The sequence below is a fragment of the Mustela erminea genome, chromosome 15, assembly GCF_009829155.1.
Source record: "Mustela erminea isolate mMusErm1 chromosome 15, mMusErm1.Pri, whole genome shotgun sequence".
Lineage (NCBI taxonomy): Eukaryota > Metazoa > Chordata > Mammalia > Carnivora > Mustelidae > Mustela > Mustela erminea.
In genome coordinates this window covers 10685908-10708321 of record NC_045628.1, presented here as the reverse complement: position 1 = coordinate 10708321, position 22414 = coordinate 10685908, and the positions used below count along the sequence as shown (strand labels likewise).

Sequence of the window (22414 nt, the reverse complement as noted above, 5' to 3'; positions counted from 1 at the left end):
CAGAAACAACACACTTCCCTGGCGTGCATATATACCCGTAATAGCTTAGAAGCAACAGAACTATGAATGTGAAATGCAGTCATACCAGAACAAGGAAATTGTGTGTAAAGAAAATTATATTCTACAGAGTCTATGTTTAAGTTACTTAATATTTTTAAAAGATTTTATTTATTTATTTGAGAGAGGGAGCATGAGAGAGAGAGAGAGAGCGAGAGAGCCAGTGAGCATGAGTGGGGGAGGGTCAGAGGGAAAAGCAGACTCTCCGCCCAGCAGGGATCCCCGTGCCAGACTCCACCCCCATCCCCAGACTCCAGGACCAGGACCTGAGCCAAAGACTGTCACTTAACCAACTGAGCCACCCAGGCGCCCTAAATTACTTAATATTAAATAAAATGGAAAATTTAATTTCTCAGTCGTTGTAGTCACATTCCAGGTCCTCAGTAGACACAGGTGGCTAGTGGGTCGCTTACAAAAGAAACCTGTCGTAAATAAGAGAGTGCTCCTAGAAGAAAAACATACTGGTTTTTTTGTGCTCCCCTATGTGTCAACCAGTTTTGGCTTTTATCATTTAAAATTAGGAGTGGATGAATTAAATTCATTTTTAAGCAGAAGATGAATTTATCCTCTAGTTGACGAACTTTCACATTTTATTTTAGAATTGTAACAAAACTTAGGACTACTTGTAATACGTGGAATGATTCCCTGCTTACAGCATATAATGAAGGGTTGGAACAAAAGATTTGCCATGTTTTGTAGGTGTAGAGCTCGCTGTATTGTCTCCACACACCCTAGCACCTCTGTAGCTTGGAACAGGCTGCTCAAATAGAATTTTATATTATTTTATTTTTTTTAAATTTCTGTGACTATACTCTATTCCTATGCAGCATTCCTTGTGACCTTGAAAGAGGCCCTTCAGTTTTACTCTGAACAATTCAAATACTTCTTCCATTCCTTATGGTGTAATTTGTCTGCTGGGATTTAATGTGTTGCTTCTTGCCAGCATTTTACATACTAGATTTTCATTTCGCGTGGTCACGTTGTTTGAACATTTGCAGGCAGAGCTGCCGCCTGCTATTGGCCTGTTTCTTTGTGTGGCATGATTTCTTCTATCCACCTGCTCACAGCAGGTTGTCTACAGGCCTGAAGAGTAGCTAAATACTTTTGAAAATATCTTGCGATCCTGCTAAGGTTTAACAGTCTCTGCGTTTGTGTGATGTGAAGCTATTCATGATGTACCTTTGAAGGCTTTTCTTCTTTTTATTTCTCATATTCTTTCTTAAATATTTTCAAGAGAAGATAAATTTATGATAAATAACAGTGCAAAGCTGACTGCAGCACTGGTGCGTTCTACGATGAATAGGTTATTGATACTCAGCTAAGTGGAACTAATTTTCTATGTTAAAGCAGACACATTGGGAATAGTGTCACGGGAATGTCATGTTATTTACCGCAGAATGCCAGATTAAATGGATTATTTGTGCACTGATTGCGATGTTAAATAGATTACATAACATGATAACTTAAAATGCTCAGTGGGCCCGTGTGATATAGAATATTATATATAAGCACATGAATATGGTAGAGCTGTAGTTGTGTTTGCAGATTGAATAACTGTGATATGTTTGCAAATGCTTGTCTACCCAGAGTTTGAATAGATTTTTAAGCTTTAAACTTTTCTCCTTTTTTTTGAGGAAAATGAATTGCGTCTCGTACCTCTTGAGTAAGGGACGTTGAAAAGAAGCTATTTTCTTTTTTTTAAGTTTTGTAGGTGAAAGCAATGCTCACATCTTCTGGGAAGATACTTTTGTTATAATTCTTATAAATGTGCATAGATGCTGAAGTAAATATTTTAATAATATTTTAATTAGAAAATTAAGTAAGTGGCTTATGTGTTTGCTTATATTTTGCCAGTATCAAAAAAAAAGTGGCTCTGGAAGCGATCTTCTGTTTTTAGTCCCAAAATAAATGTTTTCCGTGTTTTTCAGCTGTTTCTCCCCATCCCTTTAGAAGTAATTAGCTGTTATTTTGTACTATGTGCATGTGATTACTCTAGAGTTATCAAATGTAATATGAAACCATCTATTTAGGACGTATAGGATATATAAATATATAACTTTGTAAGTGGAGGTTGGTATTTTTTTCCAAAGAAGTAGGAAACGAGAGAGTAATTATTAACCATCTCCTTTTCACATTCCTGAAAACATCAATTACAGTTACACATCTTAGAAACAAGCCCACCAGGAGAACAGAAATAACTCCTTTCACTACGCTTTGAAAAATTTAATCACAATTTAACAGCTGGGATGTATTTACAACTATAATTTAAAATATTAATTTTGACACCTCTACCTGCTTTTGTAATGGAGTCCCAGAAGCTTAGCTGTTTTCTTGTCTCTAGTGGCACTGGTTTTATGATTTGGAGCTGCTTTTAAAAATTTACTATAATGGGAAAATGTCATTCTTCGTCTCCCCTTGCTCCTCCCCCCACGTGTTTTTTTTTCTCCTCTACTATCTGTTTACTAGAAAATGATATTTTAGTAGCTGCCAGAAGGAGAGAATTTTGCATAGTATAAACACCGATTGTGTAAATGTGGAAAAGAATGCAAGCAGCTGCCGCGGAGCGCGATAAGACAAATCCCGTAGTAATTGGCCTTTACCGCACGTTATCATGCTGGATATCAGCGAGGGGAAAAAGAAAACTATTACTATTTCTTCCTCTTACTGTTCAGTGAGATTACTTTTTAAAGGTGAAATTGCCTCTGATTTCATTATCCCAGAAAGATATTTTTGGAGCATTATTTTGTGAATGTTTTTCTTTTTTTGAGTGAACGGCCTTTGCTAATTTTCTGTGAATTTGATTCCCGCAAATCCTGAAGTCGTTTCAGTAATCAAAGTCTTACTTCTTGAATATTCTTTCTTTAAAGAAAAAAAAGGTCTGTGTTTTGTAAATGTTGGAGCAGAATATCAAAATAAGAACAGAAGGAGTTTTTATCTAGCTCTAAATTGCCACTTAAACTAGGAAAAGGGGTAAAAAAACACTTGGAGAAAATATTTGAATAGGGATGGGGTATGTTTCATGAAAATAAAAGTCTTAATTTTGATTTTATTTTACTTTCTGTTACTGGCTTGTCAGATGGTCAGTTTGTGTTTGTTTTGGCATCTCCGACTCTTTGTAAGCTCTGATACTTTGTTCTTTGTGAATTCTAAAACCTAATTGTCTTCATCATGAACTGTGGGAAAATTGTGTATTCCTGGGTTTTGTATAGAGATGAATTCCAGTTTGAATGAAATTTTATTTCTCCATTTTTTATGATACCAGTCCTTATTGCGGAGCCGTGTCAGGTTTGGGCAGTTCTCTTCTTCCTGCGCTCTCCCCCTCACTCTCCTAGCCACTGCCCCCGCCCCCGAACATGTACAACATTTACAATAGGGATGTAGATCCCAAAGGTGTAAACACACAAGGTAATTTGAGCACTAAGAAGATCGATGAAGGCTATAAGATAGGGTACTTCACAGGAAGTACCTAATGGAGGTAGCTTTAGCAAGGGTGGCTGGAAAGTTATTTCTAAACAGCATACATTGAGTTGAGACCTAGGAGGAGAAGGGGGCAGCCACATAAAAATTTAGGGGGTGAAATTCCCAAGTTGCAGGCATGGCAAGTGCAAAGGCTCTGAGACAGGCACAAGCCTGGTTTGTGCAGAGGCCCAGAGGAAGGCCAGCATCTTCAGTATAGCTTAGAAGAGTAGGAGAAGATAGGCATGGACTAGATGGTATTAGGGGTCTTTGTAGGCCAAAAGGTTTGGGTTTTATTCAGTTCTTACTGTGAACTTTTTGAAGGGTTTTGAGTAGAAGAATGAAGCGATGCGATTTAAAATCACTGCTGTGAGGAGGCTAGACCATAGGGGCAGTGGTGGGATTAAGTGAACGTTCGTTTGATCCGTGTAGTGGGCCAGGTGAAAGCTGCTGATGGCCGAGACCAGGAGGTGGCAAAATCCAGCCCGTGGCCTGTTTCTGTACGGCTCCCAAGTTGAGTGGTTATTACGTTTTTAAATGGTTGGAAAAAATTTACAAGAAGAATAGCGATTTATGACACATGGAAAGTATGTGACATTTAGATTCCAGTGGCCGTAAATACAGTTTTACTGGAATAGTTATTTAGTTAATAGTTTGTTAGTTATTTGCTGTCAATGCTTCTGGAATTTGTAAGTAGAACCCTAATACCCTGGTTTTTCCCTATCACATAGCAATTCAGAGACTTAGCAGTGGTAAAATTTGTTGATGTTTTTGAGCTCAGAACCAAGATTTAAATTTTTCCGAATAAGAAGAACCACCCTCAGCCGTTGTATCAAACATCGAATGGCTTTGAAAATTAGCTTGTGCTGCAGATTTGATGTTTGTTAATGAACTCAACCTAAAATTGCAAGACAAAACAGTACTTACATGCAAAATTTATACTGTGGTAATACCATTTTGACAAGTAATGTTCGAATTACAGCTAATGTCAAGCTGCTTTTTACACTTCCCAGGCTGTCAAAAGATTAAAACAGGAAGTGAACTGCAGTTTCAGCAGCGTTTTTCAAACTTCCATACAAGAGCAAAGGAAATGTCCATATTTAACATCCATCTCCTCGTGCAGGCGAGCTCTTCCACCTAGCCTAGAGTCGGAAGTGACCCAACTGCCGTGTATGGTGAGCCCGAAGGCACTTATCAGGAGAGGAATCGTAACAGAATCCTGTAAATGCCCTCCAAGCAATGAGTGTGCTTAAGGAAAGCCCTGTGCTTGAGGCTTCTTGTCCGTATTTAGCAGAACCTGTCTGTGGCGAGAAGGTATTTTCAAAGGTGTAACAGCGGGGCCCGTGGGTGGCTCCATTGGTTAAACATCTGCCTTTGGCTCAGGTCATGATCCTAGGGTCCTGGGATGGAGCCCCAGTTCAGGCTTCCAGCTCGATAGGGTGCCCGCTTCTTCCTCTCCCTCTGCTGCTCCCCCTTGCTTGTGGTCATGCGCACGCTCTCTTTCTCAAATAAATAAAATCTTCAGAAACAATAAGGTGAAAGAGGTAGAATTGCATTGCAGATCAGCATTAACAGATGCATATTTGCTTGCCATTGATTTTGATGACAGAGAACACTAACTTTAAGCCCCAATTAAATAGAATTTTATCCCTAAATAAGGGATTTTCCTTATTAGTGTTACCAAAAAATTGTGCTTAGGTATTACTATATTTTGAATGTTGTCCAAAAAATTGTGAAAATCCGTTTTCTTTCTTGTTCTATAACTAACTACCTCATATCCTCAATTTTGCCTCAGAAAGCCTAAAACATTGACCTCATGGCCCTTTACAGAAAGAGTGCATCAAGCCTTGGCTTAGATTAAGGTGGTAGCAGGCAAGATGGTAAGAATTGAGCTACTTTGGCATTTATTTGGGCGGGAAGCCAGAAAAGATGGACGGATCAGATGCCAGGTAAGAGTGAAGACTAGGCAGCTGGGTGATGGATGGCGGTGGTTATGGAGATGGGAGATAGCAGAGGATCAGGGTTGGGGAGGCAAATCAGTAGTTCTGTTTGGACTTTATAGGTTTAATATGCACATTAGATACCCACGTGTCGAGGTCCAGCTAACAGTCGTCTCTGTGAGTCTTGAACTCATAGGGCAAATGGGAATTGCAAACATACATCCCATAGTCATAAGCCTGTAGATTTTCTCTCAAAACATGGATCTGCCACATATAAAAGGAACTTACACCATACATAAAGATGTACTTAAGTGGATTAAAGACCTAAATGTTACATCTAAAACCATAAAACTTACAGAAGAAGGTGGAGGCCAAAAGCTTCTTGACAGTGGACTTAGGAATGATTTCTTGGATACAACACCAAAGTCCTAGGCAACAAAGGAAAGAGACAGATGGAACTACATCAGACTTCAAAATGTCTGTGCATCAGAGGTCATGAACAACAGAGTGAATGGGAGAAAAAATTTGCAAATCCTGTATCTGTACAGGGGTTAATATCCAGAATTTATAAAGAACTACAACTTAACAAGAAGACGAACCTTATCTACCTACCTACGTACCTATCTATTTATAAAGATTGATTTATTTAGGGACGCTTGGGTGGCCCAGATGTTTAAGGATCTGCCTTTGGCTCAGGTCATGATCCTGGGGTCCTTGAATAGAGCCATTGGGCTCCCTGCTTAGTGAGGAGTGTGCTTCTCTCTCTTTCTCTACCCCTCCCCACCACTTCTGCACATGTGTGTGCGCACGCGTGCTCTCTCTCAAATGAATAAATTAAATCTTTGTAAAAATAAGATTTATTTATTTATTTTAGAGAGAGGGTGTGTGAGCAGGGACAGGGAAGGCCAGAGGGAGAGGGAAAGAGAAGCCCCAGCAGAGTCCCTTCTGAGTGAGGAGCCCCGACCTGGGGCTCAGTCCCAGGACCCTGAGATCATGACCCAAGCTGAAATAAGAGTCTGAAAAATCAAGAGTCATAAGCTTAACTGACTGAGTGACCCAGGTGCCCCCCAAATTAACCTGATTTTAAATTGAACAAAGGACTTAAATGGTCTTTTATCCAATGGTGATATACAGGCAATAAACATAACAGTAATTTGCTCAACATTACTCATCATCATAGGAGTATAAATCAAAATGACAATGAGGCAACATTCCACATCCTTTAGAATGGCTACAACCCCCTCCTCCAAAAAAACCCCCAGAAAATAACAAGTGTTGGTGAGAACATGGAGAGAGTGGAATGCTTGTGCAGTGTTGGTAGAATTGTGAAATGGTACAACTTGAATGGAGACTAGTATGAGGGGTCTTCAGAAAATTTAAAAATTAGTACTTAGTGGTACAGCAGTCTCACTTCTAGGTCTATATTGGAGAGAATTGAAAGCAGGTCTTTTTTTTTTTTTTTAATATTTTATTTATTTATTTGACAGAGAGAGAACGATCACAAGTAGTCAGAGAGGTAAGCAGAGAGAGAAGAGGAAGCAGGCTCCCTGCTGGGCAGAGAGCCCAATTCGGGGCTTGATCCCAGGACCCTGGGATCATGACCTGAGCCAAAGGCAGAGGCTTAACCCACTGAGCCACCCAGGTGCCCCTTGAAAGCAGGTCTTAAAAGAGTTATTTGAACACCCCAGTTGATTGCAACATTGTTTTGAATAGCTAGGAGGTCAAAGTAACTAAAATGTCCATCGCAGATTAATGGATAAGCAAAATATAGTATATACATACACTGGGATAATACTCAGCCAAAAAGAGAAAGAAATCCTGTCACATGGTTAAACCATGAAGACGTGCTGAGCGCAGACAACAAACGACAATTACTGTTATGTGTCCACTTGTATGAGGCACCTAAAGCAGTCAGATTCCTTGAAACAGAAGGTAGAATGGTGGTTACCAGGGTCTGTTGGGAGGGACAAAGGGACAGTTATTTAGTGGGTACCAAATTTCAGATTTTCAAAATGAGAAGGTTCTGAAGGTCTGCTGCACGACAAAATAAATATACCTTACACACTGAACTGTGTACTTATGAATGGTTAAAATGGTAAACTGTGTTGTGTTTTTTACCACACCCCCCAAAAATCTATTAGTTGAAAAAATCACAGGAGCCAAGCAATTTTAAAAAAGAAACAAAAAGTTGGAAGAATTATACGGCCTGATTCCAAGAATAATTATGAAACAGCAGCGTCAGGACAATATGGTATTGGTAGAGAGATACGTAGAACAGAATGAAGTATAGAAGTAGAGCTAGAAACAGGTGGTCAGTCGATTATTGGCAAAGATGCTAAGGAATTTTAAACTAAATAACTAAAATGAACTCATTTTAGAGAGCACATCAGTGGTTGCCTGGGGGCATTGATGAAGATTGGACTGTGAAAGGGCAGGAAGAACCTACTGGAGGGGGTGGTGATGTTCTGCATGTTGATTGTGGAGGTGATTTCTTAAAATTGAGAAAGTCATTTAATTCTGTACTTTAAATGGAATGCAGTCTTTTGTACCTAAGTCATGCTTCAGAGCAGTTGATTTATTTTAAGATGGGCGTGGGGACTGAGGGGAAGCATGCATGTGGTGAGATGACACAAGGAAAGAAAGTAGACCGGAAAGGAGAGAGCTGAGGACTGGGCTTCCTGGAGCTCATTCAGTTTCTGCAGGTAGATATTGAATGAGGAGACAGAGAAGGCTAAGAAAGAACTGGCAGGGAGGCAGGATCAAAACCAGGGACATGGATATCCTTGAAGTCGGTGAAAGAATTGTGTTTGGGAAAGCGAATCATTGGCAGTTCATAGCATAACATTGCTGGAGAAGATGAGGACAAAGCCCACTACTGATAGGTAAGGTAATGTGGAAATCATACGTGATCTTGATGAGAAGGCCTACAGCCAGTGGGGGAAAACACATGGCAACAGGTTCAAAGGAGAATGGAAAGGGGCAACAGAGAGACCATGGAGAGAGACAACTTTTTAAGGAGTCTGGCTGTGAAGGGTAAAGGGGACAGTAGCTGGAGGGAAATGACTATGGAACTTTCTTTTTTATTCTTTGCATTTTATTTGTTGAAGGAATGGGATCCTTTGTCCTGCACGGTTTTCCACAGTCAGAACTGAGCTGATTGCATCCCAGTGGTGTGGCTTAACATGTCCTCCATCCTTTGATTTCTATAAATTGATAGGTAGACCTAGAGGTATAATCAGATTTGGGTGCCATTATCTTCAGCGAAACTGAGTCGAAACTGAGTCGTGCCTCTGTAAGAGACACTGTCTGGTCGCCACTCCCTTGATGCTCAGGCTTCGGTCAATAAATTCATCAAGGTTTACAAAACAATGATGTTCCAATATTGTCATTTTTTGTTCATTTACCAGGATTCATTCATTTTTTTTTTTTAAAAGATTTTATTTGTTTATTTGACAGATCACAAGTAGGCAGAGAGGCAGAAAGAGGAGGAAGCAGGCTCCCTGCAGAGCAAAGAGCCCGATGTGGGGCTCGATCCCAGGACCCTGGGATCATGACCTGAGCTGAAGGCAGAGGCTTTAACCCACTGAGCCACCCAGGCACCCCCAGGATTCGTTCTTTTAAGAGGAACTCTATCTCAACACCTTCTTAGGTTTTCCAGGACTACAGTTTTCATAGAAAAGATAAATGCTGGACCCTTTCTCTTGACTTTGCAATTTCCAGAGAGTTGGTTCCCTATTATTCTCCAAAAGTGACTAAATGAGGGTGTTTTGTTTTTGTTTCTGGTATCCATTTTGAACTCATGGGATCAAACATACCTGGTCTGCTTCAGTCCACGCAGCTATAATCCTTATTGATGGTCAGACTTGGCCAGCTCTGGCCAGGGAATTTTTTCAGTCCTTCTAACGTGGCCCCAGTCTTTGATAGCTCCGCTGCTTTCTGGTGTGACAAGATACAGCAGCCTCATTTCTACCCCAAACCCAGGATCAGCCATTCTGCCGAGAAACCTTGATTTCTTGAAGTAGGAAGTGGGAAGTGGTATTTGTAGACAACATTTGGGGGACTAGGGATGTTTGTTACCCCGGGCCTCCTCAGTGTTTCTGTGGAAGATTCAGAAACTCTGCCACCGCCGCCATCTTCCCAGAATCCAACAGCCACACTTTCAATCAGAAAATTTCTCACTCTGAACAGCTGTTATGATTAAGTGTGTTGCTGCATGATAGAAGTGATTAATTGTACTGATTCTGTTCTGGTAAATATGGACAGGATTCTGGATCTGTGCCTCAGGCTTCTGAGGGAGGAAGATTTAACTGCTGCTGGTTTGAGTCGCAAGTTTATAGTAATGGCGATGCTTTCACTGAGTATTTTCCTCACTGCTCTTAAAATATAAGCCCCAAGGAGGTCAGTGGATCATTGGACTACCTGTCCTCAGTCTGCGTCATTCTACAGCACTTTCCCTAATTTTTTGACAGCCACACCTTGAACTCTCCCAGCAAAACTTCCACAAGATGGTCGCAGATTGAGGGATATGTAGGTCACTCTGGTCTTTCATAGTATGGAAAAATTTCAGAATTCTTGAAGATTGATTTTTTGTTTTCATTTCTGTGGCACTGACCTGCATGCTGTTGGGATTAAGGAGGAAGTGGAAGAAATGGTCCCTGCCCTTAAAAGAGCTCAACCCTAAGTGCTGATCGGGTCTGAGATTGTGGTGATACTCCATCGTGCACAGCAGAGCTGTCCCAACCCTGCACAACTGCTGGGGTCAGCATTCTTCTTCTGTTGCAATGTAGGCAAATTACTTTTATATCGCTGCATCTTTAATTTCCTCATAAGTAAAACAAAATGTAGATTTTGAGATCCATTTGCCCTCCAAATTCTAAGTTTCTGTGAACGAAACAGGCTTAGTTCTGCTTTTGGGTTCACCTCTATCTAGCCTTTGAGCCCCCCTCCCCCCACCCCCCAAGTGATTGCCACCTGCTGCATTTTCCTTGGTTTCCCAGTCCAGCTCCCCAAACCCCATTCCTTTATATCCTCAACCTTACATCAGACCATCAGTCTTTCTAAAACAACCGTGTTACTCCCCAGTTTTTAAGTATAAGAACCTGATTAAGTGTGAACTCTGTGCAAGATGGGACCTGGCTCTGTAATTCTTCTCAGTTTTCCTTTCCTGCCCCTTCACTCTATTAACCAAACTGATCTCTGGCCGTGTGAGATGATTCACCACACCTTAAGCTCACCATGCTTTTTCTTCAGCTGAAATTTGCATACACTGGCCCATCTGACCAAAAGTGTTTCATTTATTTCCCTTTTGGAGAATGTCTGCTCATTTTTTAGTACCCAGCTCTACTGTGTATCTGTAAGCCTTCCTTAACCTTTCTGGGCATCTAGCTGGTCTGGCCTCTTATCCATTAATACTTTGTACATTTTGTACTATGGATATATCATACTGAGTTATCATTTATTTCTGCACTATACCACACACACCACGCTGAGTGTGCTGGTCAGACTACGGTTGTGCTGAGTCACCAGGGCAGGACTTGTGGGTGAGGTGACCATCTTCTTGTCTTGGTGCATTAATCCACTTTCCTTCTGACTGATCTAACTTCCCTCAATCAAGGAACTGGGGGCTGAGCTGGATTCTAGAGATTTTCTCTGGGTTCTAGGACTTGAGTGATCTTAAAACTAGGGTTGGTAAACCTGCACTCTTTTAAAAAAGGAATAAAGTTAGCATATTTCTGTTATAGTCAATGACAGGAAGCCCTCCCTCCACGGCTACATCTGGGAACTTAAAAAAAAAAAAAAAAAAAAGCCCACAGCTACTTAGTTAGAACTGCTTAATTTTTTTTTTTTTTTTTTTTTTTGTGGAGTCTTTGAAGCCGTTGGACCCTTTCTGAGTAGCCCAGAAAGAAAGAATTTTGAAAAACAGGTTAAGAATGAACAGAGCAATTTTACGTGTGAGAATTATCTGGGGAAAAATAAAAGTATAATTTACTTCCAGTGAACTCTTTAGTTATCTATTTAAAGCAAGCTAAAAATCAAGCAAGATACGCTTAAGTCATATTGTATTCACTTTGAGCTTTTCTATTTACAAATACTTGCATAATATAGAGGTTATATCTGTTTTCAGTAGTCTTTGAAGAATTGTGGTGTCTTCTTGTTATTTTAAACAAATGCTAACTTTTTATGACAGGTTTATTGAGATAGAATTCACATACCACACAGTTCACCCAAAGGGTGCAAGTCAGTGTTTTTACTCTGTTCCCAGAGTTGTGCAACCATCTCCGCAGTCAACTAACAGAACATTCTCACCAACGTGGAGAGAAACCCCGTACTAATTAGCTGGCATTTCTCATTTCCTCCCAGTCCTTGTCCCGCAGGCAGCTACTCTTCCTTCCTCCCTTTTCTTTCTTCTCTTTTTCCTCCCTTCTTCCCTCCCTTCCTTTCTAAAAGGAATTTGATCTGTGCTTTATACCTGGTTTTTCTTAAAGTTTGCTAAAAGCACGACCACTCCCATGCTTTATCAGTGCTTCAACTGATCCATAAGTAAATTATCATTTGATTGAAAAGACAGGTTCTTTAGGAAGTCGCTTACTTTTGTATAGAGACTATTATCCAAGAAGAATAAGAGAATAAGAGTTCAGACTTACTGGATAGGACTTGGCTTCTGGGCTTCAGAAAGTTGTGGAACCTCTTCCTGAAGAAATTTTTCTTTCTCCCCTTAGACTTACTGGCTTTCATGTGGGCTTGCTTCTCCAGTCTCAGTCAGATGGAATGCCCCACGGAAAGCATGGCCAAGAATCATTTCTTACTGTCTCTCTTACTTAGGTACTAAGGAATAGACTTCTTGAACTTGTGCTAGATAATCCTTCCAAAGATGTCTCTTACCCAAGCATGAGGTCTTCGCTTTTTCTTGAGCAGTCTGAAGAAGCCTTAGGGCATCTTCTCTTTCCTGGATAGCTTTATCTAATGCATCTGTAAAATCTGCTGCCCTTTCTTACTGTTCCAGACTTGACATTGGCAATCTCCGATGCTTGGCACCCCGCTCGAGAGTTAGGAGCATGTTTCTTTTTTCAGTAGGACAGCCAGAGTTTATGTGTATCTTCATGACTTTTGCTCCTAGTTGTTGAGAGGTCCGTGAAGCTCCACCTTCCCTTCCCCTCCGCCACCCCACCCTCATTTTCTTAGGGAATCAAGAAATTCCTTCAGTCCTTTCCTTGACAAGTGGTATAAAGTAATCTACGCTAATGAAAAGATGTGACATTTTGTGTGTTCTTAGGCAGCCTGTGCTAGCCCAGGAAGTTGTGACGACCGGGAAGTCTGTAGGGCAGCTGCGGGTCTTCTTTATAGGACCGTCAGACTGTGTTAATCTACTTCCTGTCTCTCTGGATTTGCCGTTCTGGACATTTTATGTACAGTGGAGTCCTATAACACGTGGTCCTTTGTGGCGGCCTTCTGCTGTCACACATATCAGTACTGCCTTCCTTTTTATGGCCGAACAATATTCCATTGTGTGAATATAAAAGATTTCGTTTACCCATATACCAGTTAATGGACATTTAGATTATTTGGCTATTAGGAATAATGATGCTATGAACATTCATGTACACATTTTTGTGTGGATGTGAATTCATTATACACTTCTTTTTTTTTTTCCAGTGCCTTTCTCGAGAAGCAGGTGGAAACATGAGCATTCAGTTTCTTGGTACAGTGGTAAGTATGAAAGGATTATTATTTTGTGTATTCACGAAATTACAGAGGAAAAAAAACATCCAACAAGCTTTAGCCCTTGTATTTGAACTTGTCTTCATCATGGTTTTATTTCGCTATTACCAATCACACCAATGAGATATGATCAAACAATACGGCACCTTATTGTTTTACTTAGCATTTCTCTGTGTACTGCATATGTGATTTGAACATTTCTCCATGTATTCATTTGCTGTATATCATTTATAATCTGTAAAATGTCTGTTTATGTTTTTTGGGTACCTTGTTCAGGTTGGGAATTCACTTTGGGTATTTCGGCTTGCTCTATGAATTTATTGAGAATATCAGAGGAGGGGCCTGTGGCTTAGATTACAAGAGTCGTGATTTTGTAGCCATTGCGATATGAAGCACATTAATATGTGCATTTCTGGTTCACACATGTATAAAGGCACGCACAGTTTATGTATTGCAGCATATATGGTAGTATATACGTAGGCACTGGACTAATGCTACATAAATTTTAAGTGTTGCCCTGAGATTTATAGTTATTTTTGTTTTTCGGATCAATAAGTTGTTCCTTGCTTTTTTAAAATTTAAAATGTTAAATATTATTTCAATGCATGTCCTAAGAAATTAGGGTTCTCCAAAGAAAGAGAACCAGCAGGATAAGTTTGTGGGGTTGGGGATGGGGAGAGGAGGCAAGTCCAAAATCTGCACAGTAGACCAGGAAGTAGTTGGAGTTCAAGTCCAAAGATCGTGTACTTGCAGTATTTTTTCTTGCTTGGGAGGTCAGTCTTTTTTCTTGATTTGATTGAATTATGCCCACCCAGATCATGGGGGTGATCTGCTTTACCCAGGGTCTGCTGATTTAAATGTTAATCTGAAAAATACCTTCATACAAATATCTAGAATAACGTTTGGCCAAAAATCTGGATACTGTGGCCTAGCCAGGTTGACACATAAAATTTACCATCACAGAAGTATACACATCCCATCCTCTAGAAGCATATTATTAGCAATAGATATGTGGGCACACCTTGGAGATAGTGTGAGTTTGGTTCCAGACCATGGCAAGAATGCCTGTGTTGTGGGAAAGTGAATCAGATGAATTTTTTGGTTTCCAGGGAATATAAAAAGTAATGTTTGCACTACAATATAGTCTCTTAAGTATGCAAACCATTATGTCTAAAAACACAGTGCACGTACCTTAATTTAAAAGCACTGTATTGCTAGGGGTGCCTGGCTGGCTCAGTCAGAGAAGCATGTGACTCTTGATTTCAGGGTTGTGAGTAGGAGCTCCACATTGGATGTAGAGAGTACTAGAAATAAACAAACAAACTGTTAAAAAATAAAAATACTCTATTGCTATAAAATGCTAATCATCATCTGAGCTTTCAATGAATTATAGTCACTGAACACAGGTTACAGCCATACAGTAATAATAAAGTATAATCATAATATGAGAGTTTGAAATATTCTAAGAATTAACCAAAATGTGATTCGGAGACGGGAAGTGAGCAAATGCTGTTGGAAAAATGGCGCCGACATGTTTGCTCAGTGCAGGTTTGCCACAAACTTTCAATCTGTAAAAACAAAAAACAAAAACCCACAGTATCTGCAACACACAATGAAGCAAAGCCAAACAGAATGTGGCGTGCCCATGTTCTTCTAGAAACAGAATCACAGAACTTTTCATGCAACAGGTCGTGGGTACTTCTGTGTGTCTCACTCTCTCCTTGGATTCCAATAGAGTTCACCATGTCATATATTGAAAACTGAGCTCTCTCCACAGGCAGAACCCACAAACAAAACAAAGCGTTTCTCTTGTAGTTTTTTCCTGTCTTGGAAAATGGCTACACGAGCTAAAAGCCCGTGTTGTCTTCTACCACTTCCACTGCCCCCAGCCGGACCAAAGCCTTCTTCATGGCTCGTCTGAAATACAGCAGCCGTCTTCCCAGCTCTGCCCCTGCTCCGTGGCCTGCTGTTAAAACTTGATCCTTTAAAACTATCAGTCAGGTCCACGGCCGTGTTACTCTTCTTCACACATGTCGGGCACACACCGCAGGGGCTCCTCATCTGGCTTTCCTCCTCCAGGACTGTTTGCCCCCCCACCCCACCCCCGACACCTGCACAGAAGTTTCTGTCGCTTTCTTCAAGCCTTTACACAACAGCCACCGCCCCAGGGACGGCTTCCTGGCCACACCGTTTGAAAGTTGGACCACCTTTCCTCCACTCTGTTCTTTTTCTTCAGCGGTTATCACTATTTGACATACTTTCCTGTTCGACACATTTTACTTTTTTGAAAAACTTGTTTCTTGGCCGGCTTTCCCACTTGAATGAACTAAGCTCCGGGAGCCCAGGGCTCTCGCCTGGTGTGTCCACCGCTCTCGCCCCGACCTCAGAACCGGGCCTTGGGCCCCGCAGGCACTCAGCGAATGCTTGTCGAGTGAATTGGTGACATTGGCAAGCATGGGCCCCAAGGAGCAGACCTAAAAAGGAAGAAGAAAGCAAACACAGAAACAAACGGGGAAAAGGAAGAGCGTAGGGCCCTTAGCAGTGAATCCGTCTTTCTGAGACAAGGAACGTGCGTCGGAAAAGAGAGCTCAGTTTGCCAAGGGTCCACAGCTGGTTTGGTGGGCAGAGCACACAGGGGGGCTCCGATTTCTCTGTTCTTTCTTTTCGTCCACTTCAAGGCCCCTAAAATATGGTAGGAAACACACACACACACACACACACTCATAAAAAACAGACCTGTTTATATAGCTGATACCCTTCCCCCAGCCCCGCCCGACATAGGTGCCTTGCTCACAAACCCCAAAGATTTTTCCACATTGTTTATGGAGCTTGTACAGAAAGGGAGTGTCAGAGTTTAGAGTCATTTCTAAGTACTCTAAAATTCTGCATCACAGCGGTTGGGATGGCCACTGCGGTTTGTTACAATGCATTTGTCTGCGTGTTCTCTTAGCAATAATAGATCAGTATGGAAGAGAGAAAGCAAAGGTTTTGAGACAGCGGGACTGCGAGGGCGGATGCACGGTAATTTCCAGCGGGCGCGTGCTGCTTCCAGCCTCCTTCTCGAAAGCAGGTTCAGTTTCCGGAGCTTGCGGTCAGGAAGAGCACTAGCAGGTCACGTGATAAAGGAACGACTCCTCAAACACTTTGTCTTTGTGAGAATCCTTGTAGAATTTTCCATACGGGTTGGCTTTTGAATATTGTTAAATATGACATTCAGTGTTCAAAGAGGAGTTTAATTTTAAGAAGGACTTCTGTAGCATCCGTAAAGTTAAACAATGTTATTATTTCAATTCAGAGAAGGTATAGACTTCAAAATAAGTAATTTAATTCAGTTTTACACACTTTGAACTTTAAATACTACCATTTGTTTATTTACCAATAAAATAAATCCCTATTAAAATGAGATTTTAGGGGCGCCTGGGTGGCTCAATGGGTTGAAGCCTCTGCCTTCGGCTCAGGTCATGATCTCAGGGTCCTGGGATCGAGCCCCACATCGGGCTCGCCGCTCTGCGGGGAGCCTGCTTCCTCCTCTCTCTCTCTGCCTGCCTCTCTGCCTACTTGTGGTCTCTCTCTGTCAAATAAATAAATAAAATCTTTAAAAAAAATAAAAAAATAAAATGAGATTTTATTAGATATAGAAATATTAAATACGATATAAAATGTTATAAATATACTTTACATATTTGTAATATGTGTAAAATAACATAAAATATTTGTCAGTCACAAAGAGTAATGATAAAGACCTGTATACCCACTAGAATTTTTCTAAAAAAACACAAAAGTCATCAACTTTGAGGTTTACTATGTGCTCCTTCTTAATCCTGTCAGATATTCTTTCTCCCCCCTTCACAGAGAACATCTTCCTAATTTTTAAAACTCCTTTTCTGTAAAATTTTCCCACATAAATGCATCCTTAAATATTAACAATTAAGCTTTGCATGCTTTTAAGCTTGATAATGCATGGGAGTATATTCAGTAGTCGCGTATGACTTGGTCATTTGGCTCCGTGGTGTGGGTGAGGTCCCCTCCACTGTTGATGGCCCCCCCGGTGGTCTCTAGAGTCTTGGCTCTAACTCCATGCTGCCCTAAACATTTATGCCCACGAGCACATGATCCTGATTGCATATGTGCCAGAGATTCGGTAGGGCCGATGAGCATCGAGTATGCGGCGAATGAGTTCACTTGGTTCCACATTCTCACCAGTACCTGCTGTCATCAGACTTGTTCATATTTGCCGTCAGTAGTGTCCTCATTGTGGTTTTAATTAACCTCCTCACCATTAAGGAAGTAGAACATATTTTTTCTGCATTTAGTCTGTTCCTCATTCTGTGCAGTGAGACTGGGTACATGCATGAGTTTAGTCTCTTTATGTCATTTGCATTTTTAATAAGGCACCGTGGATTGCATCAGACCACATGAGTAGCTCCAACCAGGAGTTGTGAATGGAAGTGAACTGTGGAGGGTTGGGGCACCTGGGTGGCTCAGTGGGTTAAGCCTCTGCCTTTGGCTCAGGCTCCTGGGATGGAGCCCTGCATAGGGATCTCTACTCAGCAGGGAGCCTGCCTCCCCTCACTCCCCGGCCTGCCTCTCTGCCTATGTGTTCTCTTTCTTTCTGTCAAATAAATAAATAAGGGGCGCCTGGGTGGCTCAGTGGGTTAAGCCTCTGCCTTCAGCTCAGGTCATGATCTCAGGGTCCTGGGATCGAGCCCCGCATCGGGCTCTCTGCTCAGCGGGGAGCCTGCTTCCCTCTCTCTCTCTGTCTGCCTCTCTGCCTGCTTGTGATCTCTCTATCAAATAAATATAAATAAATAAATAAATAAATAAATAAATAAATAAATAAAATCAATCTTAAACAAAACAAAACAAAACAAAACAAAACTGTGGAGGGTCTGAGATTTTACCCTACTTGGAGCTGACAGCCCCCTATAGTCATGGATGCTGGTAGAAGAGACAAGACTCCGGGGTCAGAAATGAAGGATGGTTTATTACAACAGTAGCGGTAGCCAGGATAGCATTATTTTTGCATCATTTTCCTGAGCTCCGGTTCCCACACGGTGGCGTGAGGAGGGCGGGAGGACACCTGCTCACACAGTGGGTTGTGGTATGGTAGAGGAACCTGAGTCTAGTTCAGAGACCCCCGAGCTTCTGTATGGGCAGTGAGCATGCCTTTCCTTTGTTCTGAGGGAGACACTGTCTTTGTCTTTGTATAGCAAACAGCCTTGAAAAAATAGTCCAGAATGAAGGATAGTCAGTGCCGTGCTCACGAGAAGTAGAAGAGAAGCATGAGAGACCTATGGAGAATTGTTTCCTTACAGTGATGTCTTGCACTTCTGGTCAGGGACAGCCAAGAGCAGGAGTGAGCTCCCTAGGTCCCCGGACCTATTTGCCTGCTTGTTGAGTCCCTAGTAGCATGGGTCCCTGGGGAAGGCTGGAGCCTGGGCACTGTACTGGAATGTGATTTCAGTGTTATTTTTAAAGCCTAACCTAGCTTATCCTAACACCCATCAGGTCATGATCCCAGGGTCCTGGCATCGGGTCTGATGTCAGGCTCCTCAGCGCCTCCCCCCTGCTCATGCTCGCTCTCTCTCTCTCTCTCAAAAAAACTCTTTTAAAAAATTGTTTAGCAGTATTTTTATATAATGAAAAGCAAACTCTTCTGAATTAGTAGGAGGCACTGAGGAAATTTGTGCCTCTGTGATTTAGAGGAGCGTACTGGACTTGGCTGTAGGTACGAATTCAGATCATCCACATTTTAACCTTTAGTAGCTATCAGTTTCATTACTGTGCCCCAAAAGTAGGATATAGGACTGTATTTGTTTCCTAGGGTGCCACCACAAAGAACTGGTTGGCTTCAAACAACAGAATCGTGTTCTGAGAGTTTAGGAGATGAGACGTCTGAAATCAGGGTGTGGGCAGGCTTGGCTCCTCCTGGAGATGCTCCCAGAGAATCGGCTTCATGTGTCTCGCCCAGCTTCTGGTCTTTGGGGCACTGGCTGCTGTTTTATGGCTTGTAACTTCATCTTTCCCATCTCTCCTCCTGTCCTCACATGGCTTTCTTCGCCAGGTCTGTGTATATTCAGTCGGAGAAATCTGAGCACACCCGTCGCTGGAAATCTCCGCACCCGTATGTAGTAAGACCTCTTCTTAGCTAATTACATTGGCGGAGACCCTCTTCACAAATGAGGTCACATTCCAAAATACCAGTTGGACATGAATTTTTGGATGGCAGTGTTCAACCCAGTGTACGCTCTACATAGATGGGCATGAAAGCGTATTTGTCATGTAGGAAAATTTGTAAACCAACTCAGGTATTTATCTGAAAGTATATTTTATAAACAGAGCATCATTCCTTATTAATATCTGACTTGCGTACTGCCGTCTGTTTTCCCAAGGATTTTCTTCCCTGTTCCCATCACCTCTGCCCCGCTCTCAAACATGCAGAAACACCGATAAAGGGCATGCCTCACTTTCAGAAGACAGAGTGAGCCTTGGCAGTTTAAATGACTGTTCTGTGCTGAGAACTGGTGGAAACAGGATGCAAAACCAGGCCTCTGTGACTTGCAGGTAGAGCTGTTCACCATCAGAGCGCCTTAAAAACAGATCACTTTACTGTGCGGTCTGGTTTTTGCCATAACTGCTAAGGACGAGTATTTTAGTTCAGGCGGTTCTGACAAAATACCAAAGACTGGGTGGTTTAAATAGCAGGCGTTTATTTCTAACAGTTCTAGAGGCTGATAAGTTCGAGATCAAGGTGCCAGCAGATTTGGTTCCTGGTGAGGGCTGTCCTCCTGGCTTGAAGGTGGCCACCTGAGAGCTGTGTCCTCACATGGCAATGTCCTCTTTTATTTTTTATTTTTTTAAAGCTTCCATTTTAATTCCAGTTAATTAACATAGTGTTACATTAGTTTCAGGTGTACCACATAGTGGTTCATCTTTCTTCTCTTTTATAAGACACTGATCCCATCACGAGCACCCCTCTTTCTCGACCTCATCTAAACCCAGCTACCTCCCAAACTACTCACATCCAAATAACATCATATTGGGGGTTGTTCAAGCTTAGGTGGGGGACACAAACATATAATCCATAATAGACACCATATATGCCAGTATATTTGCTAAGCTACATATCCCAGATTTTTTCTAAGATATATGTACCTATTAAAAATTGTAAGTTGTCTGAGTTTTGTTTTATTTGCATGTTTTTGATGAAGCTGTGAATTTGTGTCCATCAGATAGCATAAGCTCACAAAGAAATGGAGGAAGTCAGTGTTTTACTTAACTGGAATTACTTACTTGAACCATGCTTTATTTTTTTAAAAAGATTTTACTTATTTGACAGAGAGAGAGAGAGCAAAGTAGGCAGAGGGGCAGGCAGAGGAAGAGGGACACGTAGGCTCTCCGCTGAGCAGAGAGCCCGATATGGGACCTGATCCCAGGACCCTGAGATCATGACCTGAGCTGAAGGCAGACGCCAACCCGACAAGCCACCCACGCGCCCCTTGAACTTTGCTTTACCATTAGGATGAATATTTTCTTAATTGCTTTTCATGCAGAAGTTACCATTTTATTCCAAAGTTTTGTTTTGTAATTATTGTTTATGTTTAATTTCTAAAGTACCATTATTTTTTAAGTACTATAATATTAAACGTATCTCACCAAGACTATTTTTTTTTCTTGTGAAAACAATGCATATTACCCCAAAGCGAAAATAAGCTTAGAGTACAATAAAGAGCTTCTTCATAGCTGTGCTATTGGCATTTGCCCAAGGACTCTTGAGGAACTATCAAATTATATGTCTTTGAAGCTTAGCCAGAGATCTTAATGAAACCAAATCATGCTGAAGTTCTTAAAGCTAATTTAAATCTCAAATTGTACATTTTAAATTAAGTTTTTATTGATAATAAATATACTTTATTTCTTATTAGCCTTGAAAGCTTGAGTGATAATATCAGTAGAATAAACATGTTTTACAAAGATTTACCATTAAGAATGCTATTAATATGACCCTTGATACGCCAGCACAATTAGATTTCAAAGTAAGCGTTTACGAAGTAACAGCGATTAATGACAACCATCGAAAACAATTTTGAACTCCATCAGTTTAACTCAGGAGGGTAAACTTAATATGATAATTCGTCTCGTTGAATTGTATCAGCTTAGCAGGAAAGTATGTAAATATGTGACCCTTACCTAGTTTCTAAATGGATGCTGTGCTGATAGATTTATCAGTTCCATTAAAGAACTTTGGGGAACTTTGGAATTTCAGCAATTGTTCCCTTGGAGGCTGAAAACCCAACCTGATCTCATACTGGGACCATTCTGGTCTGCATATTTCCATAATTTGCCTTTGCTACTAATATGACAGCAAGACACAAATAACTGTTTCTAATAATATCAGATGGAGTTGTGGAGGACAGCATTTTAATGTAGTAAAAGACCTCCCTGCGGGGTTGTTATTGCTACTATAGAACAGCAGCTACACAGTTGCAACTGTAGTCTCTTAATTGATTCGTTTAATTAGCACGAGCTGAAGCTTAGGCTGTATCTTGTCATCTGATAACATAGGATCCAGAGTCTGCATTATTCATATTTATAGATGTAGAAACATCATCCGAAAGTTCTCCATCTTCTGAAAACTCACATATGGATATGGAATTTTGATAGAGTAAACTCCCATTTGTTTGAACTCCAAATAATTGGAAAATGAAAAGAACTGTGTGTGTTACTGTTTTTCTGCATCTGTACTCTTGAGAAGGAAATGATGTCATGCAGTTTGGGGCTATTATTGTCTTCCAAAAATAAACTTCCAGGGAATTTGTTCAGTCTTGTATCCCTTACGACTTCGGAAGCAGGCCCTCTGTTTAGATCGCGGCCGACTCCTGTAATCTCCATCTGCCTGAGTCTCCCTTCTGTAGCCCATCCCTTTCTCTGATATGTATTAGTGGGCTTAGGGGAGTGAATGATGACTTATTGGGGTTTCTGACATGTTGTCCGTGTCCCAGCCTACATTTGCAGCCACCCCAAGCACACTGGCTTGGGCTTTTCACTTGTGCCCACCGCTTGACGGAATCGCCCCCATGGGATTTGCTCCCCTGCCCAGCTGCACCGCTCCCGATTTCCTTGGATGGGGAAAACTGGGGGGAGATGGGAAGTGTCTGGCATAAAACCCCAGAGCCTTCATCAGAGGGCCACTTCCGTCCCATCTACACAGGGCTCCACCTGCACTGGGTCACGTTCTCTTT

The 22414-nt window shown here is 41.4% G+C and overlaps 1 protein-coding gene across 3 annotated transcripts in view; it reads left to right on the top strand.

Annotated features, from left to right (window-relative positions):
* Window positions 1-22414, top strand: part of PCCA (propionyl-CoA carboxylase subunit alpha) — a 394384-nt gene that overhangs the window by 307354 nt on the left and 64616 nt on the right. For all 3 annotated transcript variants that reach the window (XM_032314393.1, XM_032314394.1, XM_032314396.1), the window contains one exon: window positions 13107-13160. In XM_032314393.1, coding sequence (XP_032170284.1) covers window positions 13107-13160 — 54 coding nt within the window. The remainder of the gene's footprint in view (window positions 1-13106; window positions 13161-22414) is intronic.